We start from the raw sequence: 23,150 nt of genomic DNA, 5'->3' as shown, positions 1-23,150 counted from the left end.
TCTTCAGGGGAAAGCACCTATTCAATGAGGTTGAAACTGCCACTGCTGCATTAATATATGTGCACTGACTGCCACAATGTATCTCTGGCTGCTTACCGCTGCTCTGCCGCCATGTACTATGTTAATCATATTGTTACAGCAACCCTGCCAAATACAGTAAAACCTTGGTTTGTGAGCATAATTCATTTCAGAGGCATGCTTGTAATCCAAAGCACTCTATATATCAAAGCAAATTTCCCCATAGAAAATAATGGAAACTCAGACGATTCATTCCACAACCCAAAAACTTTAATACAAAACACGGTACGTACTTGTTTTGCAAGACCTCACTCGTTTAGAACAGTCACTACACTCCCACAGCGTCAGAGAGAGAAGAACCATCGGCTCAGTTGTGATGTGTGTATATCGTATGTACTTGTATTGCAAGACATTGCTTGTATATCAAGTTAAAATTTAATAAAATGTTTTGCTTGTCTTGCAAAACACTTGCAAACCAAGTCACTTGCAATCCAAGGTTTTACTGTAGATCTGATTTTCTACATGGGCCTATTTAAGGGACCATAAGTGCCTTGCTTATTGGTCAGTTTTAGGAGGTTAGTAAGTCCTGGGGTTCGGGTTAGAGCTGTGCTCACACAGCCAGACAAGCTCAAGCAGTAAAGGAAAACTCTATTAACTCAAAAGAAAAGTCCTGCACCCTGTTACTTTAGAAGGCCAGACACACAAGGAACAGTATTTTTGTTCAAAAGCCCTGAGATGGGCCTGTGGCTGACAGGACCCAAGACATGGACCGTGGCTTGCGACTGCCACGCCCCAAACACAGTCTTGTAACAGTTTTCCTTCATTCAAGGAACACAGGGTTTGATTCTCAAAACTTTGCGTTAAAAAATGATAGGCCGCTGTCGTAGCCATTATTGTAGCAATTTCAAAAAGACGAGTCATTCATTCTCCAAAAAACACAAATGCAAATGAGGTTGGCTGAGAGTAGCACAGATTTGCTAAATTTGCATATGCCCATTGCTGGTGATAGTGATCAGCAACTGCGCAGAATAAACACACAAAAATAAAAAACAAATCGAAGATCAGTAGGAGGGATGCCCACTCCCACTGCCAAGCAATGACCCCCCGACAGGCCCTCCAGGCACGGCTGGAGCTGCTCGCAAAGAGAGGAGGCTTTCTGGGGGCAGAGCTGGAGGGCGGAATGGGGAGGGGATAGAGACAAAACTGGGTGTGGTTGGAGGCAGAACCGGGCAGGGTTATGTGTTTTTTAAATATGGTAACCCTAGTTTTGAGAATCTGCTCCAGTGGTCTGGCCCCAGCCAGACCTCAGAACAAGATTCACTGATGTTCAGCAAAAGAAAATTTGGCTTACCTCAGCTAAGCAGAGTGTTTAGTAGTTGAAGTCAAGGTGCATATAGGAGCCCCCCCCCCCTTTTTTTTTCTTCTCCCCTGGGCCTCCTTAATATAGTTGTGGCCCTGCCTCTTATACTTCCTGGCAGCTGCGTCCCTGACTCCTCTTTCCTAAGGAGGAGCTTCCTATGTTAAGGTGGTTCTGACATTGTGAGGGAGTGTCCAGCAGGGGAAGTGGTAGCATCCTATATACTCCCTCACAGTAGATGGTATTTGTCAGATCCTGAAACGGTGTGAAATGGCCCTGCAGGGGTTATGCCAGGGGTCTCAAAGTCCCTCCTTGAAGGCCGCAATCCAGTCAGGTTTTCAGGATTTCCTTAACGAATATGCATGAGATCTATGTGCATGCACTGCTTTCAATGCATATTCATTGGGGAAATCCTGAAAACCCGACTGGATTGCGGCCCTCAAGGAGGAACTTTGAGATCCCTGGGTTATGCTGTATGTGATCTTATCAGTGGTGTAGTGAGGGAGGTTGGCGCCCGTCATCGCCTTGCAATTCACCCCCCTCCCTCCTTTTTCCCGCCACACTGTGCGTCCCTGCCCAATGTAGCTCTTGAAATGTTCACTGGTGCGAGAAGCGTCTTCCACCTGCTGCTCGTGCCGGCCTCGGCTCCCTTCTGATGTCACGTCCTGATCCCGTGACCAGGAAGTGACATCAGAAGGCAGCTGAGGTCAGTGTGAGCAGCTGGTGGAAGATGCTTCTCATGCCGGCGAACATTTAAAGAGGTATGCAGAGGGTGAAGAGGAGAGGTAACAGTGCCCCTAAGAAGTTGGCACCTAGGGTGGTCTGCCCCCTTCCCCCCTTACTATGTCACTAGGTCTTATATCCTGCCAAATCCTCATCAGATGGAGTTTGGGATGGGTTCATAGTCATCACCCCACCTCTGGTTCATAGTCCTGAGGTGGGGTAAAGACGTGGAAAGTGAGGGTGCTCAATTCTCCTGTAACAAGTTTTCCTTTTCTGTGCCACAGCGAAGGAACTTGTCTCTCGGCTCATGGAAGTGGACCAGGACCAGAGGATCACGGCACAGGAGGCTCTGGGACACATATGGTGAGAGAGATGGCCACTGAAAGGAGAGAGACAGCACATAGGAAGGGTGGCATCCTGCTTAGGAAAGAGAGAGGATCAGGTCACCAGCAAGATGGCCAACACCTGATTTTGGGTTACAAAGTCTGGTTATATATTTAGTTGTTCAATTATAGGATAAACTGGACAATATAATCTGTGATCAGTTTTGGCTGTAGTGCTGTTCTGTTCTTTAGGCAAAAAATAATTCTCTGGAAATTTGTACCTCAAACTACAGTTGACAGCACCCACAGATTTTCTCCAGTGTAAATTTTCATTAAAATGAGGAGAATTATCAGTGTATTTGGTAACGGTCTATCTGTGTTTTGTGTGTGAAGAAGTCATCTCATTGAAGTTGTTTTATGTGTGGTAATAATGGCCCCAGCATATCTAATACCTGCCGTAGCAATATGAAAATCAGAAGGTAGTGCAGGACAGCCATGTGCACTGACAGCTCTGCAGCATCCCAGCCCCTAGGACACAGTCTTTTTGTTTCTGTAGGATGGACACTGCAGAGTCATCAGTGTGCATGCATGTAGGAGATACCATACTATCTTGTGAATTTTATATTGCCAATGCTGATCTTTGGGCAGTCCAGCAGGAGCATCTGGTGGGAGGCCGGCAGGGTCACAGAGAATTATGCTGCTGCAGGTTTTCAGAAGGCCCGGTGTAGTGGCAGTCATGGGTGAGGAGTCAGCAAAGCCACAGAGAAGGGAGCTGCTGCAGAGGACGGAGGAATGATGGAGGGGGAGGGCAGAAAATAAGGACCCACAGGAAAGATGATAGAGCCCCAGAGGAGGAGATGGGAGGAAGAAATAAGGACACAGAGAAGGATAGGGAAATAAAGAGGAGATACTGGATTGGGAGAGGGGAGAAAGGATTTAGAGAAAATGCTGGACATGAGTGAAAAAATAGGGGAGATTCTGGACACAGGAAGGGACAGGATATAGGGCAGTGGTCTCAAACTCAAACCCTTTGCAGGGCCACATTTTGGATTTGTAGATACTTGGAGGGCCTCAGAAAAAATAGTTAATGGCTTATTAAAGAAATGACAATTTTGCATGAGGTAAAACTCTATAGTTTATAAAGCTTTCCTTGTGGCTAAGTCTTAATAATAATATTGTAATTTATAGCTAGAGAGACATATGATCAAGAAACTTTTATTTTACTTTTGTGATTATGATAAACATACCAAGGACCTCAAAATAGTACCTGGGGGGGGGGGCACATGTGGCCCCTGGGCCATGAGTTTGAGACCACTGATATAGGGGATGTTGGACATGAGGGAAAGAATGGGGGAAGATTCTGGTCATAGAGAGGAACAGGACATAGAGCTTTGTTTGACAAAGGATCAGGATAAGGTCTCCCTAATCATCAAATTTTCTTTTTCCTTCTGGGCACTCTGTGACTCAGGAGACAACTGTCGATCAGGCCAGCAACCCCAGATCAGTTCAGTTTATGTGGGAGCACACTTCTCCTCTTCTCCTTCATACACAAGGGGACAGCTGTGGACCAGGCTGGCAACTACTATGCTTTCCTCTCTCCTCCCCTTTTCTTTGGCTCCTAGAGCAAGGAGCTATGGCTCAAATGAGACCCAAAAGGTGGTAACCTACCCATGACTGTCCTATATCTTCTTTCTGGGTCACCTCGAGGGAGGAAGAAACATGGCTTCTCCCTTCAGTGTTTTATACTACCCTCCAAAAGCTTAAACCCCACTGGGCTACTTTCTCAAAACAGACCTCCCCCTATTCAAATTTGACTGGAATAAATCAGGAGTTGGGGCCCAGAATATTCTTCCTGCTACTGCAATAAAAGATCAGTTTGTCAGTCAGCTACAAAAGTTAGAAGTTAAGGTTATCATTGTGGAAACAAGGCTTCATATACAGTATAACATTTATTTTACAGTAGACATCACCTATCTGCAGTCCTCAAGTTTGGAAAGGGAGGGGTGTTCATTTAGGGTTACCTGACGTCTGAATTTCCCCGGACATGTCCTCCTTTTCAAGGACATGTCCGGGGGTCTGAACGGCTTTTCAAAACCCGGCACTTTGTCCGGGTTTTGAAAAGCTAACAGCGACGTCGGGATGGCATCTGCACATGCGTGAATACGTGCGACATCAACCCATCACGCCAGCGCATGCGCAGATGCCCTCCCAACAAGCGATCAGGTTGAGGGGGCTGGGGCCGGGCTGGGGTCGGAACGGGGTGTGGCTTGGCCTGGGGGCGGGGCCTGGGGGTGGGGCCATGGTTCCAAATTTTCATTCACAAAAATCTGGTAACCCTAGTGACCATTTGTAATATGTGGAAAAGTTAGCAACGCTAGTCATTAGGGATTCCTACAGATCAAGGCCTTAGGGGTTTTTTTTTTCAAAAAATAAATGCCATGAAACAGCAAAGTTTTACTTGCTATACACTCTACTGACTCTCTTTTCCAGTGAGAAAGCAGATGACAGTGGCTGGAAAGGCTGCAGCAGGATATTGCTCTGCCATCACTGCCTCCTGCTTTTTGCTGTGCAGCCCACTGATGTCACATCTCTTTTTCTTCTCCCCTCCAGGATCTGTGGCAATGGAGCATCTGAAAAGAATCTCAAAGAAGGAGTTTGTGCTCGCATGGAGAAGAACTTTGCCAAAGCCAAATGGAGGGTATGAGGCGCCTGTGTAGGGGAGAAAAGGGGGTTAGGTGTAGGCCATCGTGGTGGATGTCTAACGCGGAGGGGCATTTTCAGGAGGATGTCTAAGTCCGATTTGGGATGTTTTGGCTTTTGCGGTATGTAAATAAAAATTTATGTTATGTTTTGAGAAAAACATCCAAAACTCGGGTGGAGAAAATGTCTATTTTTGAACCCTCAAGGCATCTATCTTTTTTTTAAATTGTCCAGCTAGGTGTTTTATCCAGCTAGACGTCTAATTATTTTTTTGCCATTATCGAAAAAAAAGGTCAAGATTAAAAACATCCAAACAAGCCATTTCATGTAGGAAGGAGGCCAGCATTTTTAATGAACTGGCCGCACAGACATGCAAGCAGAGCAGTGGGGCACCCTGGGGGGGGGGGGGCACTGCTGTGAACTTCACATTAAGGGTGCCAAGTACACATCTCACCTTAACCTCTATACATTATACGGGGAGCCCTCCAAAACTCCCCCCAAATCTACTGTACCCACCTGCCTACCACCCCAATAGCCCTTATGCCTTCAGCTATCACCTCTATGGCAGTACAGTGGGTTTTTTGTTGGGCTCACACTTTCCACCACAAATGTACTAGTTAGGGTGGCATATCAGCCTGAATCCCCTTCTCTGCAGTCTACTGCACTGTCCATCAGGCTACTCCAGAGACCTGGTTGCAGCTCTACTAGGACTGGCCATAGTATCTGCAAGTGTCATAGAGGCAGACATGTAATGTTTCATGCAGATATTTGGGGGTGTGAGGGAGTCAGTGACCACTGGGAGAGGTGTGTGAGGGCCATATTTTCTTCCCTTCACCTGATCAGTTTGGGTACATTTTTGGCCCTTATTCGTTTTAAAACCAGTTCTACCTAAAACATCCAAATTGTGTCATGGACGTTTTGTAAAATGTATGATTATCGCTGTAAAATGCTCAAGTACTAAGCTCACCCTAATCAAGCCCAAAACACCCCCCTTCAAGATTTAGACACACTGGAGACAAAATGACCAGAAAGACATCTAAAAAGCCTGTTTCTAGTGCAATGTGCTTAGTAGCCCTGAACGCTAGGGTTATGCATCTGAATCTGCAAGTTGCAATGCTGTCAATCATCTTTGAACTCCACCTCCTTCCCAGACAGCTGCTTCTGCCCAGGTTGCTCAGAAGTGTTTCTGTTCTACACTACAGTTTTATTATTTCTGGGTACAGCAGAATGCCGATTATCCAAACTCCAATTATCTGGATGTCCAATTATCCAGATTGCTTCGGGGGGGGGGGGGTCTCAGTTTATATTTGAGTTGCCCCCGAAGTACTATTCCAAAGTACTATTTTTTTGTTTTTAATAACAAATACCTTCAGCGCACCTCCCCACAACAAGAAAAGGCAGCATTCCCCCCTCCCTCCATGAACAGTCACTACCAACCTCCTCCCAGACCCATAGGCCTACCTTGTTTCCCTGGTGGTCTAGCGACAGCGCTGGGGTAGGAGCGATCCCTCAATTTGATGGATGACTATCCCCACATTCCCATTTTTCTGTCCCAAAAGAGGTACTTGTAGTTTCATGTGTTGGAGCAGCATTTCTAGTTCTCAGCGATCCCCTTCGGCCTAACAATGGCACCGTGCACCTTTACCAAGGTCATGGTGGTGGTAGCAGCAGAACTCCGCAAGGCAGGGATCAAAGTGCACCCATATTTGGACAATTAGCTAATCAGAGCCCTACAAAGAAAAATGGGGAGACCCGATGATCCACAGTGAAAACAATCCACCGATGAAAACAAAACCAAAAACTGTGGATATAGATGTTCTGGAGATAATTTATTAAACACTGACATATAAAACCATGAAAATTCAATTTAAAAAGTACAATGCTAAAAAATATGGTGATAAAAATCCACCCAGATCCTACATGGTCCGTGTTTCGGCAAACACACCTTCCTCAGGGGTCCAATGGTTTGCAAACTCACATATAAAGAATTAAACTGAAAACAGTCTATTGTCTTTAAATGTGTGAGCAAAGAACACCGCAGACAAGCTGAAGTAGCATTTCCACTAACGCCTGGTGCTCTGTTCGATATTCAAATTGATTTAAGCAGGCCAGAGAGGTTCCCCACCCTCCCCATGATCAGACCTCCACTCCATATGGAATGATGCCCTTTAATGATAATATCACAAGACTCCTGCTAGAGCTTGTGGCAACAATTTTACTACATAGAGCCATGGATACATAGAGCAAATGGATATGCCTACTGGACCACTCAGGTGGTCTGAATCAGCAGGAGGTTGTTTGGGGATGGCTGAATTAGCAGGACTTTTTTTGGAACTTCACCAGGAACCCAGGCCCACATCTCACCCTGCTTGTCTGACATTGCTGCCTGGATATTCCACCATCATCTAGAACTGAACATGGCTAAGACTGAGCTTCTTATCTTTCCCTCTAAACTCATCTCTTCCATTCTCCAATTCTGTATTTCTACGGATAACACTGTCATCTTTCCTATCTCCTCAGTTTGTAACCTTAGGGGTTACCTTTGGCTCCTCTCTCTTTTTCTCTGAACTTATCCAACAGCCTGCTAAATTCTCTATTCCATCACCATAATTCATCCCTTATTTTGTGAACACACTACCAAAACTCTTATCCACCTCTCCAGTGGCATAGTATGGTGGGGCAGGGAGGGGCGGTCCGCCCCAGGCACCGTCTTAGTGAGGGCACAGGCATCCATCCTCCTCTTCATCCCATGCTCCTTCCCCACCCCACTCACTGCCTCACAAGTTTACCGCTTCCCTTCCCCCATACCTCTGCATGTTCCTGGCGTGAGCAGTAACCTCAACCTGCTGTTGTGCCAGCGTCGGCTCTTCCTCTGATGTCACTTCCTGGACTCACACTTAGGAAGTGATGTCAGAGGAAGAGCTGATGCTGGCACGACAGCAGCTTGGAACATTATAGAGGTACGGGGGAAGGGGCGGGTAAGGAGTGTGGGGGGGGGGCAGAGAAGAGGGCGGGAGAAAGACCCCACTGCCCCAGGCACCTCTATCCCTCACTATGCCACTGCACCTCTCCTCACCTCATGGTTAACTGCAACTTGCTGCTCACCAGTCTCCCACCAAACCATATCTCTCCCCTTCAATCTGTTCAAAATTTTGTTTCGTGACTTATCTTCTGCCTGTGCCACTGCATTCACACAGCTCCTCTTCTCAAGTCACTTATTGGCCTTCTGTCTGTTTTCTACATACACTTCAATCTTCTCTTACTGATGTACAAGTGTATTCGTTCCCTTCACTCCTCCATGGGAACTCTACTCAGAAGGTCACTCTTATCTATACCCTTCTCCTCCACTGCCAACTCCAGACTCCATTCCTTCCACCTTGCTGCACCATAGGTCTGACATAGACTTCTTGAGTCAATACATCATGCTGAGTCTGGGGCCCTATTCAAATCCAGGCTAGAAGCCCACCTTTTTCAGACAGTGTTTAAATCTTGTCCTCTTATTCATGTTAATCACTTCTATACCTAATGCTCCTGAAACTAACTCACCTTCAGCTACTTCCGAAAAAGGTGTGAGTTACACCAAGGCCTCAATTCTATAAATGGTGTTAAAAAATTGGCACCAGTATAATTTTGCACTAAACACTATTCTGGAAACAGTATTCAGAGTTGGGCACTGTTTATAGAATAGCATTTGGTGCTGGGATCTGCACCCACTTTTAGGCACGAGGATTGACACTAAGTAAAACCTGGTGCAAATTCTCCCACCTAAATTCCGTATAATCACGTGCAAATTCTGGGAACACCCCTGATCTGCCCATACCCCTCCCATGGCCACGCCTCCTTTCTAGATCCCAGCACTATAAATGCTCATGTACATTTAAATTTATGTCAATTAGCGCTGATAATTGGTTAGTAGCACTTGGTTATCAGCGCCAATTGACTTGTTATTCAATTAAATTTTGTGCGGAAATTAGAAGCAGGCCCAAATTTCCACACACAGTTTTAGAATTAGGCCGTAAATAAAATTCCCTAGTTTCTTATTTGCTCTGTTTGTTTGTATTGGTGATCTCAGCTGAACAAGGATTCTTTCTTACATGTTTGCATATATTGCTGCATGTGTCTAGTAGTGCTATAGAAATAAGAAGTAGCAGTAATGGAGGAGTCCAGTAGGGGGAAGGACATGGGTCAGACCAGTGGTCCATCGTGCCCAGCAGTCCGCTCATGCGGCGGTACCCAGGTCAAAGACCAGTGCTCTAAATGAGTCCAGCCTCACCTAGAGTAGGGAAGAATCAGAAAGAGTGAGAACAGAAGTGACAAGAAAAAAGTTTGAATCAGAAACATAGAAACATGACAGCAGATAAAGGCCAAATGGCCCATTCATTCTACTCATCCGCAGTAACTTTTATCTCTTTCTCTCTCTCTGAGAGATCCCACGTGCCTATCCCAAGCCCTCTTGAATTCAGACACAGTCTCTGTTTCCACCACCTCTTCCGGGAGCCTGTTCCATGTTTCTACCACCCTTTCTGTAAAAAAGTATTTCCTCAGATTACTCCGGAGCCTATCACCTCTTAACTTCATCCTATGCCCTTTCATTGCAGAGTTTCCTTTCAAATGCGCATTTGCATTAAGTAGGTATTTAAACGTCTCTATCATATCTTCCGCCTTTCCTCCAAAGTATACAGATTGAGATCTTTAAGTCTGTCCCCATATGCCTTATCATGAAGACCACACACCATTTTAGTAGCCTTCCTCTGGACCGACTCCATCCTTTTTATATCCTTTTTGAAGGTGCGGCCTCCAGAATTGCACACAATATTCTAAATGTGGTCACACCAGAGTCTTATACAGGGGGATCAATACCTCCTTTTTCCTACTGGCCATACCTCTCCCTATGCACCCTAGCATCTTTCTAGCTTTCGCCGTCACCTTTTCAACCTGTTTGGCCACCTTGAGATCATCACATCACATCCAAGTTCTCTAATAAAAGTCAGATCGACAAGGAGGAAGGAGAGAGGCCCTTTGTGATGGCTCCCTGGTGACAGCCAAATGAAAAGGATCAAAAGGAGAGACAGTTCATGATGGCTTCTTGAATAGGGTTGCCAGATTTTCCTCTATTAAAGAAAATGACACCTGGTCCGGTCCAGTCCAGTCCAGTCTAGTCCCGTTCCGCCCCCTTGCCTTGTATGAACCTCCCCGAGATTGGGGCTGCATCTGGAGCGCGTCTGTGCATATGCAGACGTTGACGTGATGACATCATGCACACGCACATGATTAGGGTTACTAGACGTCTGGATTTCCCTGGACATATCCTCAAAAGGAGGACATGTCCGGGGTTTCCGGACAGCTTTTCAAAACCTAGCGCTTTGCTTGGGTTTTGAAAAGCCTCCTCTCAATCGCGTTGGGCAGGAGGCAATCTACGCATGCACGGATTGCTTTCTGCCTGACCAAAGCAGGCAGTGGGAGGCAGAGCTAGGGTGGAACTGGGGCGGAGATGGGTGGGCCTGGGCTGAATCGTAAAATCTGGCAACCCTAAAGCATGATGTCATCACCTCGACATCCACATATGCGCAGACACCCTCCAGATGCAGCCCCAAGGTTGGGGACTTCCAAAACCCAGACAAACTGCCGGGTTTTGGAAATCCCTTCGGGCACCTGGACGGTCCTCTAAAATGAGGACATATCCAGGTTTTCCCGGACAAAGGATAACCTTATTCTTGAATATAGCTGAATGGTGAGGATCAAGGGGGAGGCAGTGTGTGATGATCCTTAATGAGAGCTGGATTGAAAATAAGTCACGATGCTAGATGTGCTCTCGATCTTACAAAACTAGATGATAAGATGGAAGCCAAAACTAGAGAAATGCTGGGGGAATGGGAGATAGGGAGGAGCGGATCCCAGCACCAAATGCTATTCTATAAACAGAAGAAAGTGATAATGCATCTGTTGTTGGTGAGAATTCACCTGGAGTACTGTGTCTAATAATTCTGGAGGTTATAGGCCACAGGTGACCCAGAGAAAGGCTATCAACATGGTGCAGGATCTATCTCAGAATTGTGCGAGATGAAACTTTAAAACATGGTCTAAGTCACAAAAGCCACCTAAAGTCACCAGATAAGCACTGCAAACACATAATACAGACCCCCACACATTACCCCAGTGATCACCGCCCCCCAACCCCATAAAAATCATAATCACACCTTTAAAATTCAGCCTCCAGACCATCATCACCTGGCAGACTGGCATAGGAAAGCCTAGTCGTCCAGCACAGAGGCGGCTTAAACCGTCTTGGGGGTGGGTTAGGGACCCATGGAGAGGAGGACCCATGCCCATAAGCCCCTGTAATCATTGCATTGATACTGAAACATGTGCATTCCCTTATACAGCCCCCAAACCCTTTTGTACTGGCATATAAGTGGCTCCTGCAGCCATGAAGGCTATTGGGGTGGTAGATAAGTAGGTCTAGGGCATTCTGGAGATGATTTGGGGGGATCACCGTGACCTATATGGGAGCTGTAGTGAGATGAAGACATAGCATCCTTTTTGTGAAGTTCACAGCAGTGCCCTGTAAGGTACCCCACTATTTAGGTGTCATGTCTGGGTGTTCAGTCCATCACTTTGCAGACCCCTCCCACATCCAACAGAACTTGTTCTAGGCATTTCTGACTTGGACGAAAAGTTGGACGAAAATGTGGTATAAAGAGAGCGGATTTAGTGGCTTGGACGATCAGATCGACAGGATGTATAGTTAGACGATTTTTGAAACAAAAAAATTTGGATGTATTTTTCAAAAATGTGTCCTAAGCTATTTTTTACTTTGGACGACTTGCAACTTGGACGAAAACGGACTTAGATATTCCTTTTGATTATGCCCCTCCACATGGTTTACATTCAGGTACTTTATCATATTTTCCCTATCTGTCCCGGTGGGCTCAAACTCTTTCTAGTGTACCTGGGGCAATGAGGAGATTAAAAGACTTGCCCAGGATCACAAGGAGCAGCGAAGGTTTTGAACCTACAACCTCAGGGTGCTAAGGCTGTAGATCTAACCATTTATAAACTATAAAGAGTTTTACCTCATGCAAAATTGTCATTTCTTTAAGACATTAACTATTTTTTCTGAGGCCTTCCAAGTACCTACAAATCCAAAATGTGGCCCTGCAAAGGGTTTGAGTTTGAGACGATTGGTGTGTACTGTATCTTAGACCAGGTATTTTCAACCCAGTGCTGAAGTAACACCCCTCCCATCCCCCCCTTCCTCCCCGCAGATCAAATTTCTGTCTATCCATAATGAGTATGCATAAGATTGAGTTGTGCGTTTAAATCTCTCTCATGCATATTCATTGCAAATATCCTGAAAACCAGTCTAGCTAGGTGGTACTGGAGGACCTGGCTGAAAACCCCTGACCTATTAGAGACAGAGGGAGATATGGCTGAGCCTGAAGCTTTGAAAAACCTCAGGAGGTTAACATTTAGACAGTGGTGCTCAGAGGTTTGCTGATGCTGCCGGCATTAGGCCTAGAAATTCAATAGTAGGCGCCAGCATTGAATTTCCAACTATGGGGCACCGCAAAAAAATATGATTGTCTTTTAAGCGGTCCTATTTATGCAATGACCTTGGCCAGTTAAGTGCTGAATATCAGCACTTAATTAGCTAAGTGCCAACAACATCCCCAAAGTAATAGGTTTTGTTTTAGGCGTTAACTGGTCATTTTCATGAGTGCTAGCTGGTCATTTATAGCAGCACAAATCGGTTAAATGCCATTGAAAATGTCTGGTTAACACTGAATAAGCAATTGGCCAGGAGCTGTTTCTGGCACGGATAAATCGCTTTGAATATTGACCTCCAATAGTTTAAATAATACAAATACAGAAAGTGGAAAGGATGTTCTACAACAAGAGATCACATGCTGAGCATCAAAGGGGGACTAGAAAATATGTATTTCTGGAAAAGCTGGTGGATGCATAGAATGTTATCCCAGAGGAGACAGAGGTGAAATCAAATTCAAGAAAGCTTTCGACAAGCAGAGAAGATTTTTATTTGTGGGGAAGTCAAAGGAAAGCAGAGATTGGCTAGTTATTGGCACTGTAGGTGAATTGGGCAGAGACAGGAAGGCCTCTATGATCCTCATCTGCCATCATGTTCTGTATTTTGTATTTCAGAAGGCAATCCGGGTCACGACCTTCATGCAACGACTGCGGCCCCCAGAGTCAAGTGCCGGAACCCGTCTCCCGGTCACCCCCCGCTCCTCCATGAGCGTCTCCCACGAGGTCTCCGTTGAGGCTGCCTCTTCGACACAGCAGCCACACCGCCACCATCTCACACCACAGAAAGAGACTTCAGGGACCAAGAATGGCCAAGCCCAGCAGAGACTCAGCCCAGAAGTGGTAGAGGCCACATGCAGCAGAGACAAGAGTCACTGACCTTATGTCCTCTCCTGTGTACAGCCATAGTGGGAGGGGGGAGGGAGCAAAGGTAGAGGGGTGTCCTTTTATTAGTGCATGCGTGGGAGCTGATGGACCCTTATATACACCCATGACCTTTATAGCTGTAGCAGCTCTTGCCTCTGTAGGTAGATTTATGGGTGTAATAAAGTAGCACTACATAAACAAGTTACGTGTGTCTAGTTTTCTAGGGGAAACCATAAAATCCTTACCCAAGGTTCGTTATATTTGCCAGTTTATACTCAGACGAAGACCAGAGCTATATGAAATATTTATTATATAAATAGAAAAATATAATTCATAAGCCAGCAGCAAATAATAACTAATTATTGTTCACAATGTCTCTGTACATACATATCTCATTACATAATTATTACACAATAATCCCTAAGTAAATGAGTAGATATAACTATTTCTTACACACTAATTAATTCCTTATAATAATAATTCCTGATTAGCAGCAGTCTATTACAGTTTATCACTCAGAGTAATTAATAACTCCTTTCCTGTAAACCAATCAGAGATCTAACTTGCCCCACTGATAAGAAAATATAATTCCTTGCTCACCATCCCTAAGGATCAAGGAGATGGAAATTTTCCTCGGCGTAGCACGTGGTAGAATTTCTTCTGGTCAGTAAGAGTCTGTAATTTACTGCAGTGAGCTGTAAAGTCTGTCAGCAATAGTTCCTTAAGTGATATGAAAACCAGGTCTGGGTAAAAGTCCTGTTCCTTCACTTCCTGGAAGAGAGCAAATCACCAGAGGTACTTTTCAGGTCTTAATTATTATAGAAGATATGCGTGTAGAGAGCACAGCGCTAAGATCCGAGCTTCCCCACACCCTAGCACAGATCACTTCAAAAAACTTGAGGAAGAGGTTGTCCAGCCTTCAGACCATCCATCAGGTCCACACCTTCTACTGTGGTGCCTTGCAATCTCTTCAAGAGGTCATTTCCAATCAAAAATTCCTCTCCTGGACTAGTGGTAATAAATCACTTGATGTTTGACCATCAATTTGCCTAACTTCAACGTAAGCTAGGTTTGACCAACTGTCTCAATGTTCTGATGACCATAAGCAACTAAAGACAAATCACACAGAATAACCTTCAGTGGAGTCTGGGTACCAAGGGTAGCTTTCAAATGGTGGAACAGTCCCTGAGTGATCAAAGTCACTTCGGAAGCCATGTCAAGTAATTCTGGACAGGACAGCACCTGTTGGAGAAGCAAAGGTATAGTATACCGTTGACCCATAGGCGTGAGCCTACCTAAGAAATACTTGTGTGACTTAAAGGAATCCCACGAAGGAAGCCACTCTGTGTCCTCAGACAATGCACCGAAAAGAACCGGGTCAATATCTTGTGTGGCATCAGAAGATGTTGTTTGGACAGAAGATACAATAGCTGGTGGAGGACATTTCTGTGGCACTAATCATGCTTGTTCTTCCTCAGAAAATTCGGGTGGACCATCCTGGTCTTCTTCTGAGGGAATTTGTATATGATAGGGCGGTTTAAAAGAAAAATCCTCTCGTGATTGTGCCTGAGTATTATTCACAGACACAGTGTCATAATGTGAATTCTGTAGAACTGGTCTGTGTACATGTTGAGAGATGTTTAGTTCTCTGGTGCCATCTGGTGGTTGTATAGATTCACCAGAATCTGACTTTACTGGGCATGTCTGAAAATCAGTGAGTCCAGTGACATCACAGGAAGTGGAAGTAGGCCTAACTGGGTGTGTCGGAGAGTCAGGAAGTATCCTGTCCTCTTCTGACCTGCCTGGGCAGATCTGGAGCCCTGGGCTACGTCTCCCCCTTCACAAGATGCGAATAGCAAAGATTTCTCAAAGCAGGGCTTGGCACTGACTAACAAATCATCTTCAGCAGAATCGGAAGACTCCGGCAAATCCCTCATCCCACACCCCCTCCCAAGAGCCGAAATTCAGATTCTGTATAAGTAGGCAAAGATTGCTGGATCCGGAAAGGAGTTGTTAATTACTCTGGGTGATAAACTGTAATAGACTGCTGCTAATCAGGAATTATTATTATAAGGAATTAATTAGTGTGTAAGACATAGCTATATCTACTCATTTACTTAGGGATTATTGTGTAATAATTATGTAATGAGATATGTATGTACAGAGACATTGTGAACAATAATTAGTTATTATTTGCTGCTGGCTTATGAATTATATTTTTCTATTTATATAATAAATATTTCATATAGCCCTGGTCTCTGTCTGAGAATAAACTAGCAAATATAACGAACCTTGGGTAAGGAGTCTATGGTTTCCCCTAGAAAACTAGACACATGTAACTTGTTTATGTAGTGCTACTTTATTACACCTATAAATCTACCTACACCTCTATTCACTCAGTAAACAGTGGAAAAGGTACAACCTGAGTAGTAGGGCAGTTCTCCTTAACTTAGTGCACATTATCACAGCCTGACCAAAGGGCCGGTATAATTTACATGTAATATTTGCCCTGTAGACCAACAGGATCTGCTCTAGGGGCTGTTAGTTAATTACCGGTGGTTCTGAGAAACAATACACACAAACACATGATACCAGAAGGGCAACTAGTCGAAAGTTCTGGCTGTATTTCCTGACACCCATATACCCTCTCCCCTGGACAAGCCATGGACCTTTTGTCCTCCTGTTTCTCTTTGTTCAACTCCTTGCTCAGCGATTCTATTTTTGAAACCTTTGGATATCCCTGGGCCAGGCTTTTCTCTACACTTCCTCTTCCACTTGCTTGCTGAAAAGGATTTGCATGTGGCAAACTAGGGATGATCAACCTTTGACTTGTCCAACTATTTTATTACTAAACTCTGTGCTAACCTTTGCCAGAAGAGTTCTAATAAAAAGGGGGAAAAATCATTCAGAGGTTATCTGTCTATATGTCTGCCTGTCTGTCCTTTCTTCAAGTCTGTTAAGGAAAGGACTGAACTTCCATATGATGACTGCATGAGATGCTATCACTACCAAGGCTGGGACACTGGAGGAGCACAGAAACATTTTGTGGCCTTGGTATCATCGGCAAAAAAGGCAAACCTTTTCATTCTGTTTTCTACCATCACTCAAAGATATATATTGACTAGAAATGACCCCAAAGGCTAATCACAGAAGCACACTGTTCATCCTTTCTTTCTTCAGAGATGAATTTTAGGTACCGATATGTTCTGACTCTCAACCAACCTCTAATCCAATGTCAATTTTGGGACCATTTTTGATTGAGTTTCCTGTGTGGAACAATATTTTTAAAAAAAGTGTGCTGAAATCCAAATTCATCCCATTCAGTGCCTTCTTCTAGTCTTAATTCTCTGCTCATGTGATCAAATAAAAAAAAAAAATTGGTCATATTCATCCAGCAAGTAAAACAATGCTGCAGCTATTTATATTCAAGATATTTCACCATCCTTTCTTTCATAAGAGCCTTCATTAATTTTCCCACAACCAAAGTTAAACAATCCAGCCTGTAATTTCCACACTGCACCATATAAATAATTATAAACCCCTGGGTTATATGCTAATACTTTAGAGCTTCTAGCCTGCCTAATCCCTACCATAGTAGGTTCAAGGCATTGAATAAATAAATAACAACTATTGCAAATAGTTATGAGGAGATGAAGGATTATTTTACTGGAATAAACTGTTAGGGAGCTAAAGGAAAAAAACTATTATTGAAAGAATAAACTGTTGGCAGAGATCAGTCATGCAAATTCCTTTCACTGAGGGGAAGAAATCACACACCACTATTATTTGCACTCATAAATAATATTATTTAAAGCTGAAGGATAAGAATATATTGAATATAAGCCAGGGATGTATTTATGGGGAAGGCAGACTCAGAAACCAATACCTGGCTTCAGGGAAAATTATAGTCCAAGAAAAAACTGGTTAACTAAGACCTTGCAAAATTGTTTTCTTAGGGAAGTGTATCGCGGCATGATTCCAGGTGTGCTTCGAGACGTCAGTGAGGAGGAGAGGTGCTGGTGCCAGCTGACTGCCTACAGGACATGACTCTCACGGTGAGAGGCACATCCTATAGGCGTCTCTATAGGCACGTCCTATAGGCGTCTCTCCTCCTCACCGGCATCTCTCCACATCTCTCTTCCTCTCGTCCCCCCTCTCCTCCCACTTGTGTAGTAATAGCAAGCTCAAGCACCGTCTGGAGGTCCTCCACACATGAATGGACATTTATGTGATGACATCACACATGTGCGTGACATCATCATGTTGATGTCTGAAGCCCCGGGTTTAGTATGCTGTGGCTTCAAAACGTTTGCGAGACCCTGACTTAGGGGATAATACAGGGTGTGCCAAAAGTAGTTATACAATATTTATTCATTATTTCTTTTTATTTTACAGGTGTCACAGATAACATTCGTGTGAAGTTTTTGTATCAGTTACATTGTTTTATTTTTACTCGATTGTCGTTCAGTAGTGTATTACAGCTATTCAATACCTACACAATAAAAATAAATATTGTATACCTACTTTTGGCCCACCCTGTATTCAACCTGTGACAGCGGTTTTTAGGCCACTGGCAGCCTCTGGGTCTGGACATAGGTAGTGGAATGCTTTTTTATGGGTGGAGGGGGCAAAAACTCTGCCCTAGATCCCACCCAAGCTCTGCCTCAGATTCACTTTAGAAAAAGGAGGACGGATTGAGACATCTGGGTTGTACTTCCATTTAAAGCAAGACATCTCGATCCATCCTCCTTTTTCTGGAGCAATATGAAAACCCTAGAGCAGTGGTCTTCACTAATTTTTAAGTGAGGGCTGTTTTGGGTCCAAAAGGGCTGAAGGAGAACCGACAAATATCTTCCTACTTGGGGCCATGATACCAATAATGATTCTCAACCTTCATTCTTACCAGAACACCTGGCCTTGGTTACACATGCAGAACACAGATAATCCCATACAAATACAAGACCACAAACTAAAAGAACTAATATATGCCGAAAGGTTAGACAAACTTTACCCTGGAAAAGCGGAGACTGAGAGGAGACATGATACAGACTTATAAAATCACGAAAGGCATAGAGAAGGTGGAGAGGGGCAGATTCTTCAGACTAGCGGGGACAACAAAAACAAGAGGTCATTCAGAAAAACTGAGAGGGGACAGATTTAAAACGAATGCAAGGAAGTTCTTCTTCTCTCAGAGGGTGGTGGACACCTGGAACGCGCTTCCAAAAGAGGTAATAGGACAGAGTACAATACTGGGGTTCAAAAAGGGACTGGATGACTTCTTGGAAGCGAAGGGGATTGCAGGGTACAGATAGAGGGTTACTCTACAGGACATTAAGCGGAAAGCGTATGAGAGTTTTAGGGTATGAGCACTATCAGGTCATGGACCTGAGGGGCCGGCGCGTGAGCGGACTGCCGGGCACGATGGACCTCTTGTCTGACCCGACAGGGACAATACTTATGTTCTTATGTTATGTTCAAACAAAACCCTAAGATGCAAGACTGTGCAACCCCAGAGAAAAAGAAATAAATTTCTTCCTAAACAGTGCAAAATATAGACAGCAGATATAATTTCTCAAAACTGACACATTTCAGTCACTAAATTGAAAATAAAATCATTTTTCCTTCCTTCGTTGTCTGGTGATTTTATTTTTCTAATCATCTTTTCCCAGTCTCTGGTTGCACTTCCTTCTTTCTGCGCTCTTAATTGAGCTTCCAGGGCTCCCTTCTCTCTTTCTTCGCTTTCTGCTCTGCATCCATCTTTACCATTAACTTTTAACATTCAACTTCCTTTTTTCTGCTTTCTTCTCAAAATCTACTTTTTCATGTCTTACCTTCTCTTCCCATCTATCCATGTGCACCATCTCCTCCATCTCTGTCCCCCACCCATCGCTGTGCACCATCTCCTCCCTCTCCCTCCCCTTCCCCACCCAACACTGCACCATCTCCCTCTCTCTTCCCTTCCTCTCCATCCCTTTGCACCATCTCCCTCCCTCTCTCTTCCCTTCCCCTCCATCCCTGAGCACCATCTCCTCCCTCTCCCCTTCCCCTCCATCTCTGTGCACCATCTCCTCTCTCTCCCCTTCCCCTCTATCCCTGAGCAGCATCTCCCTCTTTCTCACCCTCCTGTGATCTGACATCTCAGTCTTCCCCCTTTCTCCATTCTATATTGTCTGGCATCTTTCTCCTCTCCTTCTCTCCCCCTTCCTGTGGTCTGACATCTCTTCCTCCTTCCATCACCCTTCTCCAGAATCTGACCTCTCCCTTTCTTGAGTCATCTCTCCTACCCCTCCCCCCCTAGTATAACATTTCTCCCTCCCTTCCTCCTTTCTGCCCCCTGCAGTGCAACATCACTCCCTTCCTCCTTTCTGGCCCCCTTCCCAGTCCAACATTTCATTCTCTCTGCTTCCTGCACAGTTCCTCCCCTCCCCCAACCAACATCTCACCCTCCATTAGTCCAACTTTTTACTCTCTGCCCTCTCTCCCTTCCCCTGAATGTGACCTTTCGCCTTCCCTCCTTTCTGCCTTCCCCATCCAACCTCTCTCCCTTTCCGTTGAGTCCAACACTTTCTGCCTCCTGCATTTTTCTCCTTGCCCCCTTCTCTCGAGTGTGACATTTCTCCCTCCTTCCTGCTCCCCCACTCCATCTCTCCCTCTCTGTCTCCTTGCGCACTCTCTCAGTCCTGGCTTTTCTCTAGCCCAGCCCCACAAACTACCTTAATTTGTGGCCTAAAGGACATCACCAGTGGCAGCCACTCATATATGCTGCCCTGCCGCTGGCACCAGCATCCTCTCTCTAATGTTGGCCTGCCTCTGAAGAAATGGAAGTTATGTCAGAGAGGGCAGGAGAGCAGGCTGCAGTACAGAGAAGATGCCAGTAGCAGGACAGGGTATGTGATTAGCTGCCACCAACGACTTTCTTTGGGCTGCAAATGAACGTCCAGCATTGGCCAGAGCAGGGGAAGAAAGCGGTTGGAAGTTATAAGTCATATAACTTTCTACTGCCAATTTTTTGGGGGGACCTTTTCTGCTCTCCCCCCATTACAAACACCTATGAGCCTGGATATATAATGCAAGGTCATGTCTGGGCTCCAGCATATTAGCTAGTGCTCAGTTAACTTCCGAGTAACTGCACATACTCAGAGCACTGGTTGATATTCAATTAATGTTGGATTAGCTCATCAGATAAAGTTAGGGTAAAAAATAGGCTGTCCTAATTTTATCTACTGAGCAGATTAATGGACTGAATACAGCTTACTGGTTAAGTACTGACTTTGCCTAAAGACTGCCTCTGTACTAACTGCACAGGCAGGCACAAGTGATTTAATGAGGCAGGAAGCTTTCCTGCCTAGTTAAATCACTTTGAATATCAATCCGTTGGTTTCCATCTGGACCTTAGTCTTTTGGCTAAGAATGGAAGGGTTTTTGTCAGGCTTGGTAAGCTAAGCTATGCTGTGGACTCAATTAGCTGGAACCTTTGAGCAGTGACCTCTACAAGGAGGAGGAAGGTCCAGCAGTCAAGAAGTAGAGGAGCAGTGACCTCTACAGGGAGGAGGAAGGTCCAGCAGCCAAGAGGCAGAGAAGCAGTAACCTCTTCAAGGAGAGGAAGAAGAGCAATTAGCTGGAACCTTTGAGCAGTGACCTCTACAAAGAGGAGGAAGGTCCAGTAGCCATGAGGCAGAGGAGCAATGACCTCTACAAGGGGAAGGTCCAGCAGTTTAAAGGTGACAAAGCAGCAACCTTTTCAGGCAGGAGCGAGATCCAGCAGGGCAGTGATGCTAGGCACTGGCAATGTATACTCATATCATAATGATACTTACCTTTTATTAGCAGCAGATAAGAATCAACACAAGCACATAGATGCTCAGGTAAACCAGGAATCACAGCATATAAGTGGATACAGCTGCATTGCAGATAATCATCCAAATGAATGCTTTACCGCCAATCACTGAACTCTTAAACATTCATTTGATGTAAAGGTTCATGAAATCATTGAAATAATTTGAACAATAACCTCAGCAGCTACACTCAAAAACTTCAACTTCAATCTTGAATGGTGATCATAATCAAACATTTACCAATAACTTTAACTTCATAAATATGTAAGAGATTATTTACTTATATAATTTGGAGCCCTGAGTAAATTATATGAGATGAGACATCCAGATTTCAATGGAAGTAAAACCCGGATATCTCATTCCATCCTTTTTTTTCTGGAGTCATATGGTAACCTCAGTTCTTATAGCAAACGTTGAGGTGAAAGTCCTGATGGAAAGTTCCCCCTGACAAACTCTCACAATAGAGATTACTTAGCTTCCCAGGAGGCAGGTGGTTTTGTGGAAATAAATGTACACTAGCCTGTGCTCAGTTTAACAATCGTTTATTAACATATCGATATATGAGGACATACAAGTCTTAAATGCACACAAGGTATGTTCTAAATTCTGGACAGAAGCCAACCCCTTATATAGGGAATTTGGCATCTTGAACACAAAGGGATCAAAAGAATACATTAACATAGATTCATTATTACAGGTGCATAGGTTAGTTTACTCTTCCATGATACTCTCCTTCACTCTTTGCAAAAAACAAAAAGAATTGACCCTAAAATATCCACAAAGAAGAAAATCCAGAGAAAACCAAAAAAACTCTGTGGAGTGACGATGTTCCCAAATGGACTTTATTTGAAAGTATCAAAGTTCCAAAGGTACACTAAAATCATCCACATAAAATAATTCCATCCACGTAAAAGTGAATCATCCACATAAGAGCCTTAAAGGACCTAATCCGCTAGGGATACAGGACCCAACATGGTCCGAGTTTCGACAAAAAGTCTTCTTCAGGGGTCCCTGTTTCCCACGTACTCACCTTTATAGGACCCCCAGGGACCCCTGAAGAAGACTTTTTGTCGAAACACAGACCGTGTTGGGTCCTGTATCCCTAGCGGATTAGGTCCTTTAAGGCTCTTATGTGGATGATTCACTTTTATGTGGATGGAATTATTTTATGTGGATGATTTTAGTGTACCTTTGGAACTTTGATACTTTCAAATAAAGTCCATTTGGGAACATCGTCACTCCACAGAGTTTTTTTTGGTCTCCTTCACTCTTTGACCATCAGGATACACAGTATTTATTAGGGGGTTATAAACTGGTCACTACCCAAGATATGAGTGACTTACGATGTTTTTTCCTTTCCAGAAGGTAATGCACATTTAGCAAAAGGTTTATACATAGTGTAATGATCTTACTAGTTCCAGAAGAATCCTAGCCCAATACTAGTACCACTGAATAAGTATCCCCCTCTTTTACAAAGCCTGATAGCACAGACCGATGCAGTAAATGCTCAGACACCCATAAGGACTGAATGAGCATTGGAGCATTTGCCGCGCAGCTTTATAAAAGAGACTCTATGGGCTCTTTTTATTAAGGTACGCTAGCGTTTTTAGGGCATGCAGGAAATTACTGCGCGCTACACTTCTAGAACTAATACCAGCTCAATGCTGGTGTTAAGGTCTAGCGCACGCGGCAATGTAGCACACATTATTCCGCGTGTTAAAGCCCTAGCGCACCTTCGTAAAAGGGGCCCTATATTTCTAAATTGGAATTTTTCCAGCTCCACAA

The 23,150-nt window shown here is 44.4% G+C and overlaps 1 protein-coding gene across 1 annotated transcript in view; it reads left to right on the top strand.

Annotated features, from left to right (window-relative positions):
* LOC117349930 (caM kinase-like vesicle-associated protein) overlaps nt 1-13,655 on the top strand; it is a 146,592-nt gene extending 132,937 nt beyond the window's left edge. Inside the window, exons 9-11 of the mRNA XM_033923676.1 lie at nt 2,383-2,461; nt 5,032-5,119; nt 13,282-13,655. Of these exons, the coding sequence (XP_033779567.1) occupies nt 2,383-2,461; nt 5,032-5,119; nt 13,282-13,542 (428 nt within the window). The 3' untranslated portion in view covers nt 13,543-13,655. The remainder of the gene's footprint in view (nt 1-2,382; nt 2,462-5,031; nt 5,120-13,281) is intronic.
* The last annotated feature ends 9,495 nt before the right edge of the window (nt 13,656-23,150 follow it).

This window comes from Geotrypetes seraphini, chromosome 1, assembly GCF_902459505.1.
Source record: "Geotrypetes seraphini chromosome 1, aGeoSer1.1, whole genome shotgun sequence".
In the NCBI taxonomy this organism is placed as follows: Eukaryota; Metazoa; Chordata; class Amphibia; order Gymnophiona; family Dermophiidae; genus Geotrypetes; species Geotrypetes seraphini.
The sequence above is the reverse complement of the archived record's forward strand: the minus strand, read 5'-3'. Positions and strand labels throughout refer to the sequence as shown.